This window comes from Aquila chrysaetos, chromosome 1 (assembly GCF_900496995.4).
Source record: "Aquila chrysaetos chrysaetos chromosome 1, bAquChr1.4, whole genome shotgun sequence".
Lineage (NCBI taxonomy): Eukaryota > Metazoa > Chordata > Aves > Accipitriformes > Accipitridae > Aquila > Aquila chrysaetos.
In genome coordinates, this window is record NC_044004.1 from 16,009,504 (window position 1) to 16,031,929 (window position 22,426).

The 22,426-nt window shown below is 42.4% G+C and overlaps 1 protein-coding gene across 5 annotated transcripts in view; it reads right to left on the reverse strand.

Moving 5' to 3' along the window:
- Positions 1–8,752, reverse strand: part of BOD1L1 (biorientation of chromosomes in cell division 1 like 1) — a 37,427-nt gene extending 28,675 nt beyond the window's left edge. For 3 of the 5 annotated variants that reach the window (XR_003922600.2, XR_005931966.1, XM_041122010.1), the window contains exons 1-8: positions 8,220–8,751; positions 7,605–7,729; positions 6,073–6,263; positions 4,199–4,822; positions 3,582–3,731; positions 2,045–2,214; positions 849–972; positions 347–491 (exon numbers count right to left, since the gene is read on the reverse strand). Coding sequence is in view for 2 of the 5 variants with exons in the window: in XM_041122010.1 (XP_040977944.1) it covers positions 347–491; positions 849–972; positions 2,045–2,214; positions 3,582–3,731; positions 4,199–4,822; positions 6,073–6,263; positions 7,605–7,729; positions 8,220–8,432 (1,742 nt within the window). In the remaining 3 variants the exon portion in view is untranslated. Of the gene's footprint in view, positions 1–346; positions 492–848; positions 973–2,044; positions 2,215–3,581; positions 3,732–4,198; positions 4,823–6,072; positions 6,264–7,604; positions 7,730–8,219 lie in introns of all 5 variants that reach the window. The other 2 variants (XR_003922601.2, XM_030008211.2) reach the window with 2 other exon arrangements.
- Positions 8,753–22,426: the final 13,674 nt, after the last annotated feature.

A 22,426-nucleotide genomic window follows, 5' to 3' on the forward strand; every position in this document is an offset into this window, starting at 1 on the left:
GTGTACACAGCTATGTAAAACATCAGCTTAAAGACTAAGCCAAGCTGACTGACATATTAGATGCACAAACATCTGAAAGCTCTCCCTTCTCATTCCTTTATTACCATTCTGTGTAGGAAAAGCCACACAAAGGCCACTACTGCAGTGTGAGCTGCAATATATTTAAGCAGCTATAATTTGATTTTCTGCCTGAACTTCATGCTTATTAGTAACAAAATTATGTGAATGTTTTAAGAGAAAGTTGTTAAAATGGGTAAGGCTAACTGCGAAGTTGAAGAGAACCTTTTAAATCTGTAAAAAATAAGTATTCAAAAACTTAATTCCTTTTGAGCAAATACATGAATACCTTGAATCTCTTTTTCTTTTTCTGCTCAAAGCTACTTTTTTTTCTAAAAATTTCTGTTCTTTAAGCACATCCTTAATGCTGGTACCAGTAGTTTTTGACTCAAGACTTCTTGATGAAGGTTCTTCTAAGTTCAAGCCACTTTTTCCTAAAACAATACACAAATGGTGAAATACGTAAGCATGTCATTATATTACTGTTTCAGCTATAAACATGACTGAAAAGCAGTACAGAGAGTACTAACATGTAGCAGAGAATACTAGTGTATATGGGTATTCATTGCATTTAAGCAATGTAATGATGTATGAAAGGATATACGAAAGACTGAAGATATAGAACTTTGTATTAATAATTTGTATTACACATTTTTCCATTAGATCACTGTTGAAACGTTGGGTTTTTACGGGAAATGACTAGAGACCTATTACCAATATTTTAAGCTGAATGCTTTTTTCCAGAGTGAGCAAGAGCAGGGTGGCAGGGGCTAATGTTACACTTCTCATACCTTTAGCATTTTGATTTCCAGTTTTCAGGGATTTTGTTTTTTCTGCAGCCTTCTGTTTACGTTTTTCTTCAAGTCTCTCTCTGTTAATTTGTCTTCTTAGGAGTCTCTCTTCTTTTTCTTTGGCCTGGACATACAAAAACAAGGAAAAGAATTAATTTATCATTAGGTCAAAGAGTATTCTTTGACTACAAATATATGTCTAAACCCCACAGAAAACAGAACATTGTAGCTTGAGGCAAACTAAAAAAAAAAATAGTCCTTAGAAATCATTACATGAAAGTTAATGGAATCCTCTAATACTTCTGCGAAGTTAAACCAGCTGAATTCCAGTTTCATCGCTGCTTAACACCACCGACTGAGGCTATAAGACCTTCTCAAAGAATATATCTTATTTTTAATTTTATTTATAAAATATATACATAGTGTATATATATTAAATATATATAAAATACATGTAACTATAAAAAACCCCCTATATTTCGCCAAAGGAAAGAGATCTAAAAGAACTGCTGCTCCCTCTTCTGTGTGCTGGTCCTTCTTCCACAGAACACAATGAACATGCTTAAACCTCTCTTTTCACTCTCAGTGGCTGCAGACATGCTACAGACTACTGATTTCATGGACAGCAAGAACTACATTTGTAAAGAGATGATGTAACAAAGTAGCCTGCAGTAGTCAACACAAGCCCAAACTACAGAAGTCCCACTGAAGGCAGGCTGCAGGTAGATATGGGCTACTTGTTCCACCCAAATTGTCATTATATGCATTAAATCTATCGAAGACAAGTTTTTCGTATGTGCAGCAGTTCTTACTCTCCCTATCGAATCACTCAGTTGAGAAAGAATCCACCTGTTGCTGTGATTCTGTGAAGACATTTAATAAGTAAATCCTCTGTCAACACCAAAAGACTGTTCACTTTAGAGCGGGGGGGGGAAAAGACGGAAAAGTGTGTTGTTGCTTTCACTACCAGAAGCCTTCAAGCTATAACCAGATTGCTTTGCTGGAGAGCAGATCATGCAATATTGGTGGAAATCTGAAGGAGGGGAGTTGTAACACAAAAGGAAAAAAAACCAAGAAAGCAAGTGAGACGAAACAGAAGACTCCCCCTCACAAACCACCACCAAAGAAGAAGTGGAATTTCTGTGCTGAAAAGTTTAAGGAGCCAGAATATGAGCGGTAACAAAATTCACACTTACAATGGACTGACGGCGTTGTTCTACAGTTCGTTCATCATCAGAATCGCTGAAGTATTTGGAGTACAAGAAAGGCTTACGAACATAAGCATGACGAACAGGCTTGGCTTTCCCATCACTCAGCTCATTAGCATGAGGCTTTGTCTTACTTTGACTGTTTTTCTCCTCTTCATCTGAAGAAAGGTTAGTGAAGCATAGAGATATATTGATAAATTAGGGCAGTGTAACTTTTGACGAGGCAAAGCTACTGAAAATGTATTAGCAATTATTTATTCTAAAAACATAGACAGTTAAAAAAATTAAACCCTTTAACATCAAAGTATCACTAGATTATGAAAACCTGCAAGGTATATTCATGTGTTTGTGCACGCCATTCAGCCAAAAAACTGCAAGATACAAACCCCAGGATAAACTGGGATACAACAGTTGGGCTTACCCTCTTGCCTGTAATCACGTTGCCTCTTTACATATAGTATTTAGTAGTTAACACCGGGTAAGAAGTCAGAATATAATTTCTGCTATATATTAAATTAAGCTTCTTCCCTACACCAAAAAAATTTGTACAATATTTGAGTATGTAATAACTAGATAGGCTTACTGAAATATATACACAAAGCATTGTTGTTTATACTCATGCAAGTATTATTCAAGTAAAAATAAATAAATCTATTTCAGTTTTATCAGGATTATTAGAAATAAAGCAAAACCACTTGTGCTCCATACCATACGAATTATTTATATCCCTGAAATATACTTAAGGCTTGTTTTCACTTCACAAATATTTAGTCATAACCGAACGCAATCTCTCCTGTTTAAAGGTAACACCAAAGCCAGAGAACATGCAAGTAATTCAGTGCTTCTAAATAATATTCTTAGAGCAGAAAAGCTCACAGCACACTAGAGACAACTCATTCAGGTACTAAGGCACTCTGTATTATGAAGTGGAAAGTCTTATTAACTGCAAATGCCCCATATCCACAGAAATCAGAGTCTGAGGTCTGCTCTAGACAAGGAGAACACAAAAAAGGTTACCCAGTCAGTGAAAAGATTTGGTGTTTCCAAGCTCTTAAAGCTAGATCCATTCCTGTTCCTTCCACTGTGGCCATGTAGAATTTGGAAATTCCGGCAGTCCTAAAGCTCTAAAACCAACCTGATCTGCAAAGTCAGCTACATCCACTACCCTGGGGTCACAAACAAAGCACTCCAATGTTATACCAAATTCACGGCAGAAGGGAGAGGAAAAAACCCCATAGGAAAGCGACATACCCATCACTGTTAAGTGTTTTTGTCGCCTATGAAATACTGTAGCACAAATAAGATTTACAATGTTTAGAATATGTCAAGCTATTAAAAAAATACTCAAAGTATGTCCAATCCTTGTTTTTTTATAACTGCACAAATACTATCCATTCCACATTCCAATTCCTTCTCATAAATAAGTACAATAAAACATACTGCAAAACCTCAGATTTATGATATGATGCACTCAACAAAAGTGTTGCATATTCTTTCTTGCTACTTAACAACCTAATTATTTTACCATCTGATGTGATCTCCCCCTCTTCAGTACTGTCAGAAATTACAGTCTCCTCTTCACTCTCCTCTTCAAAGGAAGAAAGGTCACTGGTATGGACAGAGCTGACAGTGATGTCACTGAGTGCATCCATATCTGAATCTACTGACGCATTTTCTTGCAAAGGGAAAAAGAGAAAGAAAGGGCTGTAATGCAGCACAGTTTGAGAAACTTTTCTTACCAAAACAGTGATTTTGCCACTGAAAACAAAATTATCTTAAGAACATGAAATAGGAAAAAAAAAATAAATTTGTAACATCTTAATGAAATGTTCTTAGGCTAACTGGTTTACTCAAAACAAAAATCACCCTGAGGTACAACTAGAAACTTTAAATGCAGACTGGAATCATTGAGACAACTTGCCAGAGTAAGGCAGATGACCAATCAAAGCTCACCTGATTCCTAATGTGGGTACCTCAGTTAACGGAGATGAACCAAGACCTAGCTGTGGCTAGCTAGACAAATGTGCCAGAACTAGCAGAGAACCCACATTCCAAATATACTTCTGATTCAACTCCTGAATACACTTAAACCCCCCCCCCCCCATATCCATATCTTAAGAAAGAGCATTGCCCACACCGTACCTTCTTTAGTGCTTTCAGTTGTTTTATGTTTATTGCTGTTTTTTTCTGGAACTAACTGTTTCACTGGTTCCGACTCCCTTGCTTGCTTTTCTTCTTTTGACTTCATAGTATCATCACTTTTCTTTGAATGGTCGGACTTCTTGTCAAGTTTTTCCTTTTTTTCTTTTCTTCTTTCACCTTTTTCACTGCTGTCTGGTTTCTTGTCACATTTATCTAATAATTTACTCTTTTGATCTTCATTTTCCTGTTGAATTTCTTTACTTGTATCTTTATTTGTAAAAGTCAAATTATTAGTATCCTTTGCTGAATTTTTAGTTTCTTCACTTTGGCAGGGAAGCTCATTTAAATCTTCACACTTTCCAAATGTTTCAGCCCCTTCTCCAGAAAGATCACAAGTTGCTTTCTCTCTGTCTGGCAAGTCCTCTGCATTTCTCTCTCTATCAGTGCTACCATCCACACTCTGCTGAGATGAGAGTCTTTTTGCAACTTTGTCGTTGGTCTTGGGATTTGAGCTCTCTGTTGAAGCCCTGGCAGCACTTGCTTCTTGGTTAAGAGAAGTTATTGTTTCTAAAATGGACATTGCATCACTAGCTACATTGCCACTAGGAGCAGCAGCAGAGACACCTTGAATAGTAAGAAAGAAAATAGTTTTAGTTCATCTTAGTTTCCGTAACACCGTTCAGATAGAATGTTAAGCAAGTGAAAGGAAAAAGAATAATTACTTTATTTAAAAGAAGTAAAATTAACTAGAAGATTTGACTAATTTTGCATTTAGAGATTTTGGTTTAAAAGAAAAAAAAAAAAAAGAACAAGTTGCATTCCTGCAGCAATTATGATCTTATTACCAGAGATTCATTTTGGTCTGTGACATACCGCTGTTCCTGAGATCATGTAAAGAAAGCAGGGGCTGTCTATGGGAAGGATGTTCTGAACACAATCCTTGTTCAACTTTACCACCATCCCAAGTGGGATGATGACGACTCTGGAGAAGCACAATATAGAATACTGCAGCAGAAAGTCTGTATTTCATACTTCTGGTATCTCCATAAATGACATGGAAAATGGACTCAGCATATTGATTATATAAGAACAGGACCATCAGAAATACCTTATCACTTTCCCATCCTCGTAGAAGCAACTCTGAAGATGGATGAGAAAGGGTTAACTGGACTAGCACTAAGAGCTGCAGCTGGCTTGTTAACCCACTTACTTTAAAGGAAGTGGGCCTCACAGGAAAAGGGCTAGGATTTAAATAAAGGCTCTGGTTACAAATAGATGGACTGCTATGGAGTCTCTTAGGAAGGGAAAGAATGGACAATTACCTGCAGGAGTGTTTAGAAGTCGATACCAGGCAACATAAATGAAAACCATAAAGAAAAAGTGCTGTGGTTATAAGCAAACTAAAGATTGGCTGATTTACAGCAGAACTTAAGCTCCTGAGAGGACCTTAGCCATTCAAATTTTATGGCACACAGCAACTGCATTAAGACAGGTAACTGTCTCACAGGTAGTTTTTTTTCTGATCTACCAATGCACAAAAAAATTGAATCATTCTTCTCTTACAGCTATGTATTATCTGATCCTATAATACTCAGAGGGCCAAACCCCGAGACCAAATTTTCCCTACAGTAAACCGATCCCTTGTAATCTCAAGCAGGAGTGACAGAGTGACATGGCGGTTACATGGCGATCTCTCTCTCACCTTCTACCTTTATACATACAGTGAGAGACAAGTATTGTGGTACACTGCCTGGAGCTCAGCTTGTTAATACTGATGCTAACAATTTTGTGCTAGCAGCAAACCTAGTGAATGTTTTTGCTCTCTTGAAAAACAAATTTTTGTTAACAGACTGCTCGGAGAAATGGTAGAATACCTTGTACTGTAATAGAAGCATCTGTTTTCTCCTCACTTGGAGCTGTGCTGGGGCCTGCCTCCTCTTTGTGATTCAATGTGGCTAAAAATTCATGGACAGCTTTTTCCACCTGAGGTCTGAATGTGTGGTTGATCTTTGGGTCCACAACCTGAGAAATAATTCTGTCAATTCCAGATTCCAACATTCCAGACCTGGAACAGAGTTACATGAATACTTAATAAGAAAAATGACTTTTCAAGAACACCTTGATGAAATATGCTCCTTTAGATGTGACGAAAACACTCTTAAGAGCCTCCAATGAAGCATTAACATTTTCTGAGCATCACTGCAGCTATGTATTTAGCCAGCTGCCTGTACTTCAACAGCTCTCTCCATGCCTTATGAACGAAGAAAAAAATTGCTAGAGAAACAAAGCAATCCAACTGCATGGAATTAAGACAACAAACAGCCTGCTGTTATGTCATTACTGGTTATGCCTAGAAATGTTATCTAACTGTAAAAGCGACGTGTGTGGAAAAAATTAAGAAGAAACCTGATGTTAGCAATTCCCATGGCACAAGACAGATGAATTGTAGATGGCGTGAGGGACAAACGACTACTAGACCAGACATCACCGCCCTAAGTTACTTTCTGCCCGGTACAGTGTGACGCCTCAGAGTTCTGCAGCTTTAGAGAACACCCTTAATCTTCAGTAAAATCAAATAAATGGCAATAGAGACCTTTATGTCTATGGGTTCTCTCTAGACCCCTGTAATCTTTTGTGGAACACGTATTGCCTCTTGTCCTCATTCCCTCTTTAAGAAGAACTAAAAAAAAACCCCAAACAAGAACTGCTCCCCTCCCACCAAACAAAATAGCTCCTCAGTACAAGTTATCAATGGTACCATTACAGCATAACTGAGTAAGTTTGTTCCCAAATAACCTTGTTCGAGCGAGTTTAGTGACAAACTCATGCTACTTTGAAGAAATTTCCTAACACTTCTTATGACTCTAACTTTTGAGAAGAAAAACTAGAGGAAGCCTCATGAAAAAATGCAACATCAGATAAGTGTTTGACATCATTTTGGGGTAACAGCAGTTCTGAAAAAAGTCTTTTCTGTCTAGTTAGATTCACATCCAGTTTTTGTTTTGTGAATTTGGCTTTGTACTCTGCAGAGCTTAGCTTGTTGAATCACTTTAATTGTCCTTAGCCCAAAACTTGATGATAAGAGCAGTTTTATTTGCATCTCCCTTAAAAGAAACAGTAAAGACAGACTTCAGCTAGGGCATTACATCCCAAGTCAGAAACAAGCTTTCCACCCCTGCATCAACATGGATCAGACAAAATAATATTTGCAGTCTAATTCTGACTAATGCTGATGGCGAGCTATCTGAAATGACACCACTTTTTAAATGCTAAAAAAAAAAAAAAAAAAGCTTCTTCAGAAGTTTCTTTGAAGAAAGCAGACGCTTTACAATTGACCTATAGCCCCCATCACCCATTGCGGTACATGAGCGTGTTCAAACAGAGAAACCCCAGAGCTGTCACTTACTTGAGAACCTGCTGCCTAATGTTATTTCTCAGCTGGTTCTTGTTGAGATGAGGACTCCAGGTATGGGTTGCCAAATGATTGGAAACAAAGTTGTCAACACGCTGTCTCAAATTCTGGTAGGCAGGCTGGAAAGCAACGACAGAGAGGATGGACAGGAGGGCTTTGATGAGCAGTTACCCCGCCGGCGGCCGGGCGGGAAGAGCTGGGAGCCCCGCCGGCCCCCCCCCAACCCACTGACGGCGCAGCCGCCCCCTCTGCCTCGCGGCGACGGCAGCGTGCGAAGCGCGCCCGCACGGCTAGAAACGCCCCGCAAAACCAGGCGCGTCTGTACCGCCGGCCAGCCCACGCTCCCCTCCGACAACAGGGGCTCCGGCTTTGCCCGCCGGGGCCGCCGAGAGGAGCCCCGGGGCCGCGGGCCGGGCCGGAGCCCCGCGCGGCCGCTGCCCGCCTCCGAGCGCGGGGCGCGCTCCCCCCGCAAACCGCCGCCGCCACCCCCGGGCCGGGCCCCGCCGCTCCCGGCCGGGCCCAGCCTGCCCGCGACGTGCCGGAGCCCGGGGACGGCCGCCGGCGGGGCGCCGGGACCACCCCCGCCCCCGAGGCGCCGGCCGCCCGCACCTTGGTGTCCACGTCGGCCAGGCAGTCGCGGCGGAACTGGTCGAAGAGGCCCTGGCTCTTGAGGTGGTTGACGATCATGGAGACCAGCTCGGGCTCGGCCGCGCCACCCCCCACGGCGGCCCCGGCCCCCGGCAGCGGCGGCGGCTGCTGAGGGGGCGGCGGCGGGGGCGGCGGCGGCGGCGGCGGGGGCTGCGGCTGGGGGTTGCTGGCCATGGGGGCGGCGGGGCGGCGCGGCCTGCGCGGGGCGCGGCTGCCGGCTCTCCCGGCCGGACCGGACCCCGGGACGGGGCTTGTTACCGAGCGGCGGCCGCGGCGGCGCTGACCCCGGAAGCGAAAGGGAACGGAGGGAGGAAGCGGCGGGCGACCAGAAGGGAAGCAGGGGCGCCGCCGCCGCCGAGAGCGGCGCCATCGGCGCGAGGCGAGCACTGGCGGCGCCGCGCGCAGGAGCCGCGGGCCCTTTAAGGAGACGGAGGGGGGCGGAGCCGCTGGCGGCCCGCTCCAGTGAGGCCCCGATCCGGCGGCGCCGCGGGGGGAGGCGGCGGAAAGGGGGGCGGCCCGGGCGGCCCCTCAGCCCCCGCCCGCCTCGCCGGCGGCAGCCGCGCCGCGCCGCGCCGTCCCGTGCGGCCGCGGCTGGGCGCTGCGGGCAGCGCGGGGGCGCTCCGCCGCCCCGGCCGCCCCGCCGCCCGGCGCCGCGCCGCTGCCGCCCTCCCCGGCGGTGCCCCCGCGGCTCCGCCCCGCGCCGCGCCCCGCCCCTTCCTGCGCTGGCCGCCATCATGGTGGGGGCAGCGCCGCGCGCTTCCTCCCTGAGGCGCGGGGTGGGGCCGGGGCGCTGCGGCGCGAGGGCGGGGCGGGGCCTCCGCCCGGCGGGGCGGGGCCGGGCGTCGGGCCGAGGCCGCGGCCTGTCAGCCGGCGCCGGCGGGCTGTGGGGGAGCGGGGCTCCGGGGCGGGGGGACGGGAGGTCTCCTCTCAGGGCGACCGGGAGCCGTTGCTGGCTGCTAGCGGACGCTTCCCGCCTCCTCGCCCCGGTCCTCCCTCCTCCGCTTCAGGGGACGCTGCTGCCCTCACCCCAAGGATAAGGGAAGGCTTCGGTCTTCAGTGGGATCCCGTATCTCCCGTTTCCCTGAGGGGCCTGGGTCAGGCAGCTGGCAGATGACGTTTGAAATACTCGAGTTTAAGCACGTTTCCTTCAGATTTCAGTGCATTCCCACGTGCTTTTTTGATGCAAACGTTTTCAGGGCGTCTCCTGTTTGCCGCTTTGTTACGCCTTCTTTCACTTACCTCAGTGTTACAGTTACAACTGCTTAACACGCTGTGGCTGAAGTCTTGTCAGTGGCTCTAACTGCTCTTGTCACTCCTCTCAGTATCTTCCGTTTCCACAGTCTTCGAAGTTGAATTCAGCGCAGACTGCGGGCTGGTAGTTCCCAGGCTGACGTCTTACAACTAAAACAGGACCCCAGAGGCAGTAAACAAAATCTGGAAACAGAGGAGTTAATTTTATTATACTTGGGACAGTAACTTGAGGGACAGTAGTGTCTCACTGCATGTGGTTTGGCTCTCCAGTCTCTTCTTGCCTGGGTGGCTGAGCTCCTGTCCTAACCAGGAGGGGTAAGGATGAAAGGAAGTGTAATGAACGGGTTAACTTTGTTCATGAAATCGCATGTGGGGGTAGGGACATTCTTCCTTATCTAAAACCTGTGGAGGTAGGGATATTCTTCACTTATCTAAGACCATGAGTATCCCTTGAGTAGACAATTGCATACCGATGATTAGCAGACGTAGAGAGATGTTTACAGAGCATGAATGGGACTTGAGAACAGCTGAGGAAGACTTCGGCCTTCATCCCAACAACCACCAGAAGGCAAATTACGACCACCTAACACCTGATGGCACAAGATACCGAAGATACCAGCCAGCTGTCACGTATCAGGGACTAAAAAGACTGTATAAATAAAGAGGCTCTTCCCCAGTTTAAGTGCGAGCTTGTGGCGGAGCACTGTCTCCCTGGCCGCCCAGCGCTGTTTTGCTCTTTTATCGCTTGCTAATAAATTCGATCTTTTATTTAATACAAATTGGGTCCTCCAATTTGTCACGAGCGTCTATAACAGAAGTATAAAAATGTACTTAAAAATAGAAAGAGTGACTGGCTTACAGGAAAAGAAAAGGGACTTGGCAGTAATAGTGTTTTGGTTACACAAATTTTGCGGCCTAATTAGTGGAGATCTTGTCCAGCTACAATAGGAATCGCCCTCTGCAGTAATCATTAAAAATCAGTTTGATTTTTAAAGGCAAGAGTGTCAGGATTGTTATTGCAGACTTAAAAGCAGGTTAGAAGTGTAAAGCTTGCCCCTAGTTTTCCTACTGTAAACTAAGTACTCCTAAACTATTTAGAACTCCACAGAAGGAAACAAATCTGACAAGTATTTAAAAGTATTGTGAGATTTTTATCTCTGGATACCAGAGTAATTTAAAAATTCTGGCCTCTGTTTGTGTAGTTTCATATTTTCTACACAGACGTCTCAAAGGATTAAAGCACCAAAGTTTAAGAGGGGTGGGGAATCGGCAGCTCGCAGCCTGGTACAGCCCCTACTGGTATATCCAAATGTGTGATCTACTGACTCTGTTACATCTTTTCTCAATCAAGAAAAGTTTCTTCACTGCTGATTAAAGCTCATGTAGCAGTATGCAAGAAAGGGCAGAATTGAAGGGTGTCATTTTAGTAAATGCATCTACTGATTTTAGAAATAGCGTGTGACTTACTGTGATAGTGAATGGAAATTTCAGACATTACTGGGAAGTTAACATTTTCAGCATTTTGTGTTAGGGAAAAGGCACTGCAACATCCTGGATCGTGGTTGGGTTTTGTGTTTTTTTTGGCGGGTTGGTTTGTTTTCATTTTTTGTTTGTTTGTTTGTTTTGTTTTGCCCCCCCCCCCCCCCCCCGATTGGTGCAGAAAATGATAAAAAAAATGTCATCTTTATTTTAAGAGCACAAGCGAGATACCTGCCTCACAGAACGGTATACCATTCACACACAAGATGTCATGGACAACCTGGAGTATCTGTGGCCTTTGTCTCAGACTATGTCAATGAATGCACTGTGAAGGATACATACTAGGGAGCAGGAATCCATTAATGAGATTTGGGAATTTAAGGGCTATCAGGAATCAGTTATGCCCAGTGGTCTGAAACTATTGCAACAAGCAGTCCATACTCTAATCGATTCAACAGCTGAAGGTAAAAGATTGTTCTGTGCTCTGAATTATGTACCATCCCATGTTTCATGCAACTTATTGAGTGTTGCAGGCTCGTTGGATATCTTATTTATCAAATAAAATGTCTTTATCCTAAATGCTGGCTGAAAATGGCTTTTTTGTTGTCTGCGTCCAACTCTACAGTGTCCTACGGGAAGATGCTGTAAAGGAAACTGGAAGCCTCCTGAAAATAAAACATGAATTTGAATTAAACCGAAATCAGCCCTTTGTTGTCTGTTTGTTTTAAGGATGCTTTGCCGTCTTACGTTATCTGAGATGTGGTTACATGAAGTCTTCTGTGCTAATAAAAAGATACATTATTTTTTGATTGCACTACAGTATAGCTATACAGAGAATTATGAATGTACAACTAAATGTTAAGCCATCTTGCTGTTTTCAGTGAGCTCACAATTGAACTTACATATTTAAGTGTAATTGTTTCAGTTGTTCCAGAACTAGTAAGTACTTGTAGTTGTTTATTTTGTACTAGGTATTTGTCTTTGTAGTTTACTGCAGTTTTTACTGTCATTTGATGTAGTCACTTAGTGATGCCTGATACCCAGTGCTAGTAAAATGTTTCTGTGAGTAGACATTGAAAAAGACTTGTCAGATAACTAACAGAAACAGTTTGGCATGAATACAAAGGATTTGGGTTTTTTTCAGTATTTTGTTGTTCTCAGCTGAGTAATCTCCTTGTTTACTTTCATAGTCCCAGCTGATTTTCCTAACTTATATTTCTGTTATCCCGTGAATTTGCACATGCTTCATATCTTCCCTGATGCTTGGAACAATTCTTTTTCTGGACAGTCCTAAGAGTAGCTCTCCTTAACTTTTGCTTTTTCCATATTCACCTCATTCCTCAATTTTCACTTATGTAAACAGTAGAATTATATATACTGTCTGTTTGGCTTATGTCTTGCACTGCAAATTTTCTGTACCCTGAATTATACTTTTTCTAAAGTAATTTGGAATATTGCTGGTGTTAACATCTGTGATCCCTAATCACAGTATGAAAATCTTCATTTTATACTCTGGGTTCTGACTGTAGTGCATTTTACTTTATCTGGAACTTTGTTTTAAAAAAATCATGTTACTGTTATTTCTTCATTTTTTCGTGTCCTGCAACCTGCAGCTCCTGTTATGGGTATTTTCAAACTGGTAATGATTACATTTGCTTTTGCATTCTTTTTTAGGGAAACAGTCTCATTTCTAAATATTTTTGACATATTTAATATGAAAAGTCTCAGCAAGTTTCTTAATATCAATAAAGTAGATGACAGATATTTCTTAGTTCCAGCTGCAGTTCTTAAAGTTCAGGCAACATTTAAATTGCTGAAGAAATACTAAGATATGAGACAAAAAGGAGGTGCGTGTGATATTGTGGGAACAAGAAGTTTATGCGCCTGCAAGAGGAGACTGAGGCCAAAAGCATCAAAGTTGGTGGCCGACTTCCCCAACTGATTTCATGAGTGTTAATAAAATTAAACTCTCTTGAAGACAGTTCATACCATAGCTGATAAAAGTGGTAACAGAACTTGGCACAAGAGCTGATGTTTTCTGTTGGTTGTTTTTTTTTTCCAGTGAAACACTTTCTTTGCGCAATTTTTTCCTCTGTCTCAAAAACTTTATTTATGCAATGTATGCTGATAATGAGTCTAAATTTATGAGGTAGCTGAAATCCAGGTGACAGCTGGATTAAGAAAGTAAAAAGAAGGTAAAAATCCTTCACTTTGCATAGGAATGAAGTACTGATCTGAACAAGTTTGGTTTTGATAAGAGATGCCCTTCCTCTGTGATGAACTCTGTTGCAAAGTTCTGTGCTCTCTAAAGATAAAGTGTTGCTGGCAGTGTTGAACTTACAAGGGTAATGTTCCTGTTAAATCTCTGTGGTCTTTTACAAATGAGGGTACACAGAAAAGGGAGCTGTTTAGAAGCAATTTAAGCTGTCTAGGAAAAAGTGAAGACTTTTCATCAGGAATGACTGAAATGCCTGAGCAGATTCTTGGATAGTAAAAACTTTAAAGCTGCCCAACACCAGCTAGAGATCCGTCCCGGATGAATTGCTCACTTCTTCCTCTACATATGTGGTAACATGTCTGTGCCTTGCACCATCTGTGTTACCACTGTTGCTCCATTCTCTGAGGCTTATTTTCTTTTGGTGTGTAGCTTACGTGTTGTTTATTGTGGTACAATAAAACCCAGAACCATCGGTGATGAATTGAATGCTTGTATAAACGTGCATCTCCTGATGCATACTTCACATTTGCTTCTCCCTGTGCATAAACAGTGTATTTTATGATCATCTCTAGTTAAAGAAAGTCTCAGATTTTCTGATGCTTGCTGATATGGGATTTTTTCCAAAAAAGGCAAAATTATTATGCCTAGGAGCAACAGCAGTAATCACAATCTAGTCCACTCTGGTTTGAAACAGCAGAGAAGTGGTGCCAGCATTGCTGAGGTTTTATGCTTTGTCGATAACAGCAAATGTGGCTTCAGCTGAGCAGTGGCATGAAATGCTCTAGTTGCAAGACTAAAATGTAGCCAAGACATGGACTATACCTTCAGCTGTGATGTGATCAGAGTGACGTCCATATCCTTACATGGCAATAGTCGTGGTGGGTGAAATGCTCTTGGACTTCCAAGACTGGAGGATATGATTTTGTCATCTTTTTTGGGATAAATAAAGAACATGTAGGAAAACTGTTGTTTAATAAAGCATGCTTGAAGTTCTCTTTCTGGCTTTACAACCACGTTTCTTTCCAGGTATTAGTAGTATTTTTATTTGTTCAAGCATGTATATACATACATATATTTTTTATGTTTGGTACTGGCAAGTAGGCCCTATGTAAAAGGTGAAGCTTGGTGCCTTAAGTGTATTATCCATAGAACGGCAAATGTATTTTGATTCAGCAGGAGGCTCCCTGTCCTAAGTGTTTTCCACAGGCAAGCCTTTGGCAAGCGAAAGACTTGGCAGAAATGAAAACAGTGACTGGTCAACATGTTTTAAAGTGATGAAAAGAAAGCTTTTATTTAAATTAGCCTGTCATGACCTTGCGCTGACAGCTCTTGAACTTTTTGGTCACTTCTAAGGAGATTCCTTGAGCAAAACTAAAACTACTGTGAGACCCAGGTTCTCCCACTGGAGCTGAGCAGGGTGATTGTTGTCAGTGACACTTTAGTTCAATGGAGACAGCACGTGGTGGCTCCTCGAAGTAGCTGGTCAAATAGATAGACTGAAGCGCTCTTTAAAAATAGGAAGATTTTCACGTTCAGCAAATACTACTGGTTGTATTCCCTGGGAAGATTGGTTAAAGTTTGGAAAATACTTGTAAAGTCTTCTAAGTCACATTTCAACAAACTGCATTTTCTAATACTTTTTCATTGGTGTGCAGAGAAACGAATTCATCTTTATTTATCTAGCCTTAACATGTAAAAGCAATTTAAAGTTACACTTCTGAGTGTAACTTTATATGAAAGGTTAGGATTATTTTTTCCAATTTCAGAACTGCAATGTGACACCCAGATTGCACATGATGCTTCTAAAGTACATTATTTTGAAGGTACAGCTACGCCTCTTTTCCCTTTTTTCTCATTTTATGTCTCTGCCAAGGCCAAGGGATGAGTTCCTGGATCCCCAAGTTTTGTGACAAGATGAGTAGAGCCTGCTTAGCGGATGATATTTGAGAGCAAAAAAAGATTACTGTCGCATTTAGATTTAATACACAGACTTATTTGATTTTTTTTCTGTAACCAGGAAGACATCTTCCAGGGCAGATGGAGCCTTGACCTGCCTGTGAGAGGAAAGCCCACCTGTGTGGCCATGGCTGCGACTCGTGGTACGGCTCTTTGTGCTGCACTCTTCCATGGTAATGAGGGAAGGGAGAGAAGCGCTAAAGCTTTCTTACCTCTTCACAAGCAATCAATGACTAATTGATGCAATATGGTTGGGATTGTTATTGGCATCTAAGGGATTAGACATCTAATTCCTGCTACTGTGATTGATGATCTCAGCATATCTTTTTTTTTTTCCTTTTTTGAGATGTAGGTTCCTGCCTGCTAGAGAAATACCACTTCATTTCTCCATTCAGATGAAAAATGTTAGAATCAGTGACTGTGCTCCCTTTAATAGACTTTTTACTTTGCTGTTTGTTTTTGACTGGAAAATACATGTTTTTGCTATTTGTGTACAGGGAGATGGAGAAAAACGTAATGGAGGCTTGTTCTCCAGAGAGAGCACAAGAGATTATACACTCTTTCACTTTTGCCTAAATGTAATTTTAATGGTAAGGTAAAATGGTACAGCTTAAACATGAAAGCGGAGTGAGTGGATACACGAAAGCATGACACCTTTTATATCAGCAGTCTTTGCTGACTGCAGCAAGGTGAAATCAAGGTGGAGGCATTGCATAAATGGAATGCATGAAGCCTAAAGTAGAGCTGATGGACTGAATTTTGCTTTAATTTATACCTAGTGTAGTTCCATTGAAGTCAGCAGGGAGATGGATCAAAGCAGGACTTTGCTGTTAAATAATAGGGTGCTCAAAATTGCTCATGCCATCATTTTTGCAACCTTGGTTGTAATCCTCAAGTAAAAATTAGTTATTGTATCTAGTACAAAAATAGTATTTTCCATGGAAATTTTTGAAAATATTGTTCAGGAAAATAATTTAAAGTAAAAAACTGAAAGAATTTAAAAAGGGAAATTTGGGCTTTTGACTTTTGAGTTGGGGTGCCACACGTTCAGGTGCCGAGGGATGCTGAGTCACCTTCCAACAGCATTCTTTTAGGAGAGGTGGGGTGGAGGCAGGGAGTGAGATGGGTTATTTTGTTCGTGTTGACCTACTTTCCGTGCTTGGTTCCCCATACAGCTGGGCAATTAAGAGAGCTCTATCCGAAGTCATTGGTGAGGCGGGAGTGTGCAGAGAAAGGGCGGGTGTGAAGGAGCCGTAGGTGGAACCCACCACTCTGCTGGGTCCCGGTGCGAATCGAGGCAGTGGGTCCGATGCCGTCAAGGGTGTTCCCCCATTCCCAGTCCACTGCAGATCCCACTGGATACCCCAGCAGTACGCCTGGGATCCTTGCCTGGCTCTTCATCGAGCAGGGAGAGAGGGGGAGAGTGTTGCCCACCAGAGGCTGGTCCCACAGTAAATGCAGGCGGTGTGCCTGAACGGGAGCCCAGAGGTTTCCTACCTGCCCAGAGGTTTACCCCAAACTATTGCACTTCCAGGCCAAGGGCAGCCCTTGGGACTCGTTCTGAAGAAGGTGGAACATGGGAGAAAAAAATTCTTCAGTGAAACAGCAGAAATAATAATGCTTGCTCAAAATCTCTCCTCCTCACCTATTGATCTGCAGAAAGATGATAGGAATTTAATGTCTTTAAGATTCGTGCTTTTCTGCCAGATTTCATTAAAATTGGCCAACCGTTTCAAAAGTTATGGGGCAGGGGTTGGAGAAAGCCTGACAAATAGCGAAATAATTGTTTCCTGGGGAAAAAAAAGAATAGAAGCCTGGATCCGCTAGGATATATTGTGTATGGAGATAACCAGCTCTGAATATATTCAGAGACCAGCTGCTTTCTGAATAGGAACTGATGTAGGAGTCAGACAAGGGGAAACAATCTCAGACTAGCGCACCCGCTCACTCACACTGGGGAGTGTGAGAAATGCAAGGTTTCCTATTTAATTTGTTTAACCGGAGGAAAATGGAAAGTCAGGGAAAAGTATTAACAGTATTACCAATGCTAACCCAAAACATTCAAGCATCCCAAGTTTGATCCTACAGTAGGAAGAGGGCATTTTTAAAATTTATTCTCAGGAATGTGTACAAGAGTAAGAAATCTGAATGTATTGGTGTTTTTTAGCTTTCATTTGCTTCTAGCAAGGTTTGAAACCTTCCTGAAACGGAGACGTGTGATGTTTGCTCCAGCAATGGGATTAGTAAAAAAACATTGAACATTTTTTGTGCTCAGTAGAAAGGAGCTATTGAGGCTGTAAAGGAGGAAAACAACTTTGCAAGAGCATTTTTCTCCTGTTTTAAGAGTATGCTGACTGGAAGGAGGACGAGTGGCTGAAGCACAGCTACTGTCACACAGCTGCTGGATCCAGCCGGCTTGCCTGCAGCCCCTCTGAGCACAGAGGGCACGACTGCTTTGTCTGCAGCCTCTTCTGCAGATGTTGCCTCAGGTATCATGAACCTGTCCTTTTTTTATTTTACTCTGTGGTCTTTGTTGCTGTGTGTTAATGATCATCACCTGACTGGCTTTGTTAATGTCATACAGCTTGTTTTGTAAGAGTAATTCTTAAGAGAGCAGCATTGCACTTCAGTGGATTTATTGTGTAGTTAGAAATATCTTAAAGCTATCTCCATTTGCCGCAGGCTCTTTTAACCAGCTGTATGGTATGCTTTACATAAAGACAGTTTTAATTTCTTTCTCATTATACACTGACTTAAAAAGCATATTCTTCACTTTTATCAGTAAGGTGCTGGGAAAATTTCGGGCAGTGCCCCTCTCTTCTGTATGTTGTTATGTGACAGTGGATCAACAAAAGGAAACCTGATCATCCAAAGTGCTTGCTTGCTCAGGGTTCTCCAAAATATCTTAGCAGTTCAAACTTCAAGAAAGGCAGGTTTAGAGAAAGAATGAAAGGCTTAGAGAATTAAAATACAAACTGCATGCCAGTAACCCTCTGCTCTCCTCCACAGCCTAAGCAATACCTGCTCCTCTGTCCTAAGGACTCTTGAGCAAGAACCCGCTCTCCATCTCTCTGTCTTTTGTCATTGCAGTAACACCACTGTTTCCAGCTAGTGCCAGTAGACGTTTTTGTAGAGGGAAGGAAGTGCTTCTGCATGTGGCAGGGGCCAAAGTTTTTTTTGGCCTGCTGAAAACGTGTGTGTCAGGTTCAGAGGCTGGTAACTGGGGCTCCTAGCTTGAGAAATGAGGACAACTCTCCTTGGCCCTCAGACTGCTGCCCTCAAGTGATACACACAGTGGGATGTTTTGCAGTGTTTATCACTGATAACAAAATATTCCAGTCCTGCTGAGGCTGCTGGCATCAAAAGAAATCGTCTAAAGTGGTTTCTCAGTCTGAATGTCGAGTATAGATGGAAATTCATTTCCGTGACTCTCCATAAGTCTGCAGTCCTTTCCCAGGACTGTTTGATTTCTCTTGTGAGAAAACAGAGTCTGAAGTTTTCCAGAGTTTTGATTGTATTTACTTCTGTCCATTAATGAAAAAAGCACCAGCTTCCAACTCTCCCTCCACTGAGACAGAATGAATAATTGCTCACATTGGACAAGGGTACTTCAGTCTCTTTTCTTGCTTTCTAAAGTAACAAGGAGGGAAACCATGAAGCTGTGTAGTCATTGAGAGTGCTAAAGGGGAAAGGAGCTTCTCAGGACTGGTGCTACAAAGTCCTGCCTCCAAGCCAGTCTGTTAGGTTGTCCCACAGTCTATCTATTCATACGAACAGAACAACTCTCTGTATCCTGGTCTGTACATCTCTCCTGGAGTGAGCTCGGGAGGTATTTTTTTCAGCTTTGATTACCAAGTGATTGTTATAATCAGCTTTATTTAAAAACTAATACACAGATCCCCTTGGCAAGATCTGGAATTTTTTTTTGTCATTTAAAATATCCTTCTGTACTTGCTTGTTTCAGCCAAATTCATGATTTACTGCTTGTTGAAAAGAGTCTGAAGGGACAAGATTATCACAAATACAATGTACACACACTCCCCATAAACTAAAATCCTATATGGCATAACAGAACTTTCTTTACAAGCCTGCAATATAATATCTCAAGAGAGGAAGGGAGTCAGGAGAGAGATACATGAACTTTCAAAACTCAGTAAAGGCTGGTAATAGTGAAAGTTTGTGAAACCTACCATTCCCCAAAACCATCTATAACACTAGATTATGCCTTGACTTTTCCTGCCGCAGTTCCCCTGATTGTATCGGTAGAGTACTGCATGTAAATCGGAGTGGGATTTTACCTTATATATAGCAGAGGAAGGAAGGACAGAGTTGCCATATGCCGAATTTCTCATTTTGCCTCAGGGACGGATTAAAATAACTTATTAGACAAGTAATCCAAACCTCTGGGGCAGCTGAAAATATTTCTAGATTCTCCTGGGATGTGTATTATAGATTACTCCTCTGATATTAAAACACTCAGAGTAAATGGGGGGGGCTCCCACGTCTGTTTCCTCTGTAGAGCTATTCTCAAATTCTCTTCCTGTCACAAAATAGCAGAGAGAGTCTTCTGACTAAGAATTTCAAAGATAGATCCTTCCTTCCTTCCATTCTTCCTTCCTTCCTTCCCTCCTTCCTTCCCTCCTTCCTTCCCTTCTTCCTTCCTTGCCTCTCTCCCTCCCTCTTTCTCTGTCTCTCCCCCCTATCTTTTTAAACTCTAGTTTAACTGCAGTTAGAACTTGCTTCTCACAATTACATTTTATTGAAATACTGCTCTGTGTAATTGCGGTGCTATTTGAGATGGCTATTTGCACTAGCATATGAGCAAGCTAGGAAAATGTAAATAGTACATTAAATGAACAGGGATTTTGGATAATTTAAAAATATTAATTTTATGCTTTTTTGGATCCTTTTGCTCATGGGCAGACAAAGGAAACTTAAATTATGGATACTAAAATTATTGCATATACTCATCTAGGCTTATTCTTCCATTCTTCAAACCAGCTCCCCACAGACACATTTGTATAAACAGAAGCATGCTAATTAAAATTGCCAGGGAGACATGATCTATTTAAAGTCTCAAAGCACAATTTTACTTTTAGGCTTCATATTGTGATAGTGTAAAAGAGCAAAGTTTCTTTTCAAGGTTTAAATATAATGAAGCAAAAATTTTTAAGTATGTGCTATTTGGCTGCATGCTGCTCTTATCTCCGCTAACATGCACCTGATTTCCTTTTCTATCTTGCCTTTGTTCGTTGTTAAATCTCCAGTGGTCTTTCATGTTTTTTAAAGGACTGCAAAACTCATTAAAACTTTGCAATTGTTTATTTCCTTGTGCTTTCTCATTTAACCCTCCTTTCACAGTTCCCTCAGTTTGACATAAAGTAACAAACTTTAAACAGTTAGCATATACTACTGTCTATACTAATTGTGTTTATGTGTCTATTTATTACAAGTCTATTTACTTCTTCTGCCACTGTTAGGCTTAGATCTGAGGTATATTTTTTTTTTCAATCTAATATATTAATTTTCCAAACAAGGACCTTATAATTCCATTTCTTCTGGTCCCTAACAGTTGTCATCACTTTTTTTTTCCAGGATGACAGTTCCATTATGGTTTTTCTCCTTATGTCTTCTCCAAGATGCTGTGTCAAAGTCCTCCCTTGGAGACACTTGTGTAACTCAATAGCTAAGTATATTTTAACCCAATTTCTTAGGTTTTCGGAGGAAGAAGCTCTCCAGTATTTATATAAAGGGGCACATTCGCTCCTGTAGCCTGAATATTTGAGCCAGAAAACTTAAATTTGTTGTTTAGGAAAGTGTTCCCACATTCCCTGTAAGAAGAGGCAGGTGGTAATCCACAGAGCTCATCCAACCTTCTCAGCCCCAAATTTACCTCCACGACACAGCTCTCTGTTTGTGCAGTGGTGCGTGACTTACGCATTTTGGCTAGACTCTCTGAAGCGGACAGAATTTTGAGGCCCTCATAAAAACCACATATAATAACCAATTTGGGATTTGTGTGCCACTTGCTGCAAAATGGCAATTCAGAGCCAAGCATCAACAGCTTGTTTAGTGGGTGATAAGTCTGTTGGCTGGGAGGGCAAGAGGAAGCAAGAGAGTAGGTGAATGAATGACTAATATGTACCTATCCAAAATAACTAACTTGCTTAGAAGTCATGAACACAAGTTGGTGCTGGGAAACGTGTGAGTTCAGTACATACACTTGTGCCTGCAGCACAGAAAAGTTCTTTTCACTTGGAGCATTATTGCAGCAATGTTTTTTTTCACAAGAATAAATTGTTTTCTGACAATTTGGGAACTCCTGGTTTTGCTTAACCCGTGTGTGAAGCTCATGGCATTGCAATGCCTAGCTCACTTCCCTTTGGGTTTGAGATGTGTATTTTAAAGTAACTGATACGAACTTGATCCAATTTACTTTACATGCAGTCTAAAAGCATTTTGCTGAAAGAATTTGTTAGTAGCCTCTACCTCTCTGCTCTCCTGATTGAAGTGCAGGGCGAATCCGATGCTGTTGCTCCAGATTATTGGACACCAGCCACAACTTCTTGATCCTGTAGTTCCATGATGTTCTGACTTTGGCACTGAAGCTGACTTAAGGAATTTAAGGAGTTCCTGCCAAGTCAGATTGCTTGTTCCTACATCTGCGTCACTGTTTTACCTGCCATCACATAACTGCTAGTGGGTCTTTGGTGTAGGCCAGATCTCTGAACTGAGGCAGGTTAAGAAAGTCTTCCCCTCTCCGCAGAAAAGAAGCCTGAATCAATTTATTGATTCAGCTTACAATGTGGATCTGCACCAGGCAAAACTCTGTGGTGCTGCAGGCACAGGGGTAGGAACTATGGCTGAGATGTGAGAGGCAGCGGGGGACAACTTAGGACAGCGAGTAGTTCGGCACAGTTCCTGCAGCGTGGTATAATGCAGAGGTTAGGGGCTAATGACACGGTACTAGTCCACTGTCCTGGTTTTGGCCGGGATAGAGTTAATTTCCTTTCTAGCAGCTGGTATAGTGTTATGTTTTGGATTCAGTATGAGAAGAATGTTGGTAACACACTGATGTTTTCAGTTGTTGCTCAGTAGTGTTTATACCAAGTCAAGGATTTTTCAGCTTCTCCTGCCCAGCCAGCAAGAAGGCTGGAGAGGCACAAGGAGTTGGGAGGGGACACAGCCAGGGCAGCTGACCCAAACTGGCTAAAGGGTCCATACCATGTGACGTCACGTCTAGTATATAAACTGGGGGGAGCTG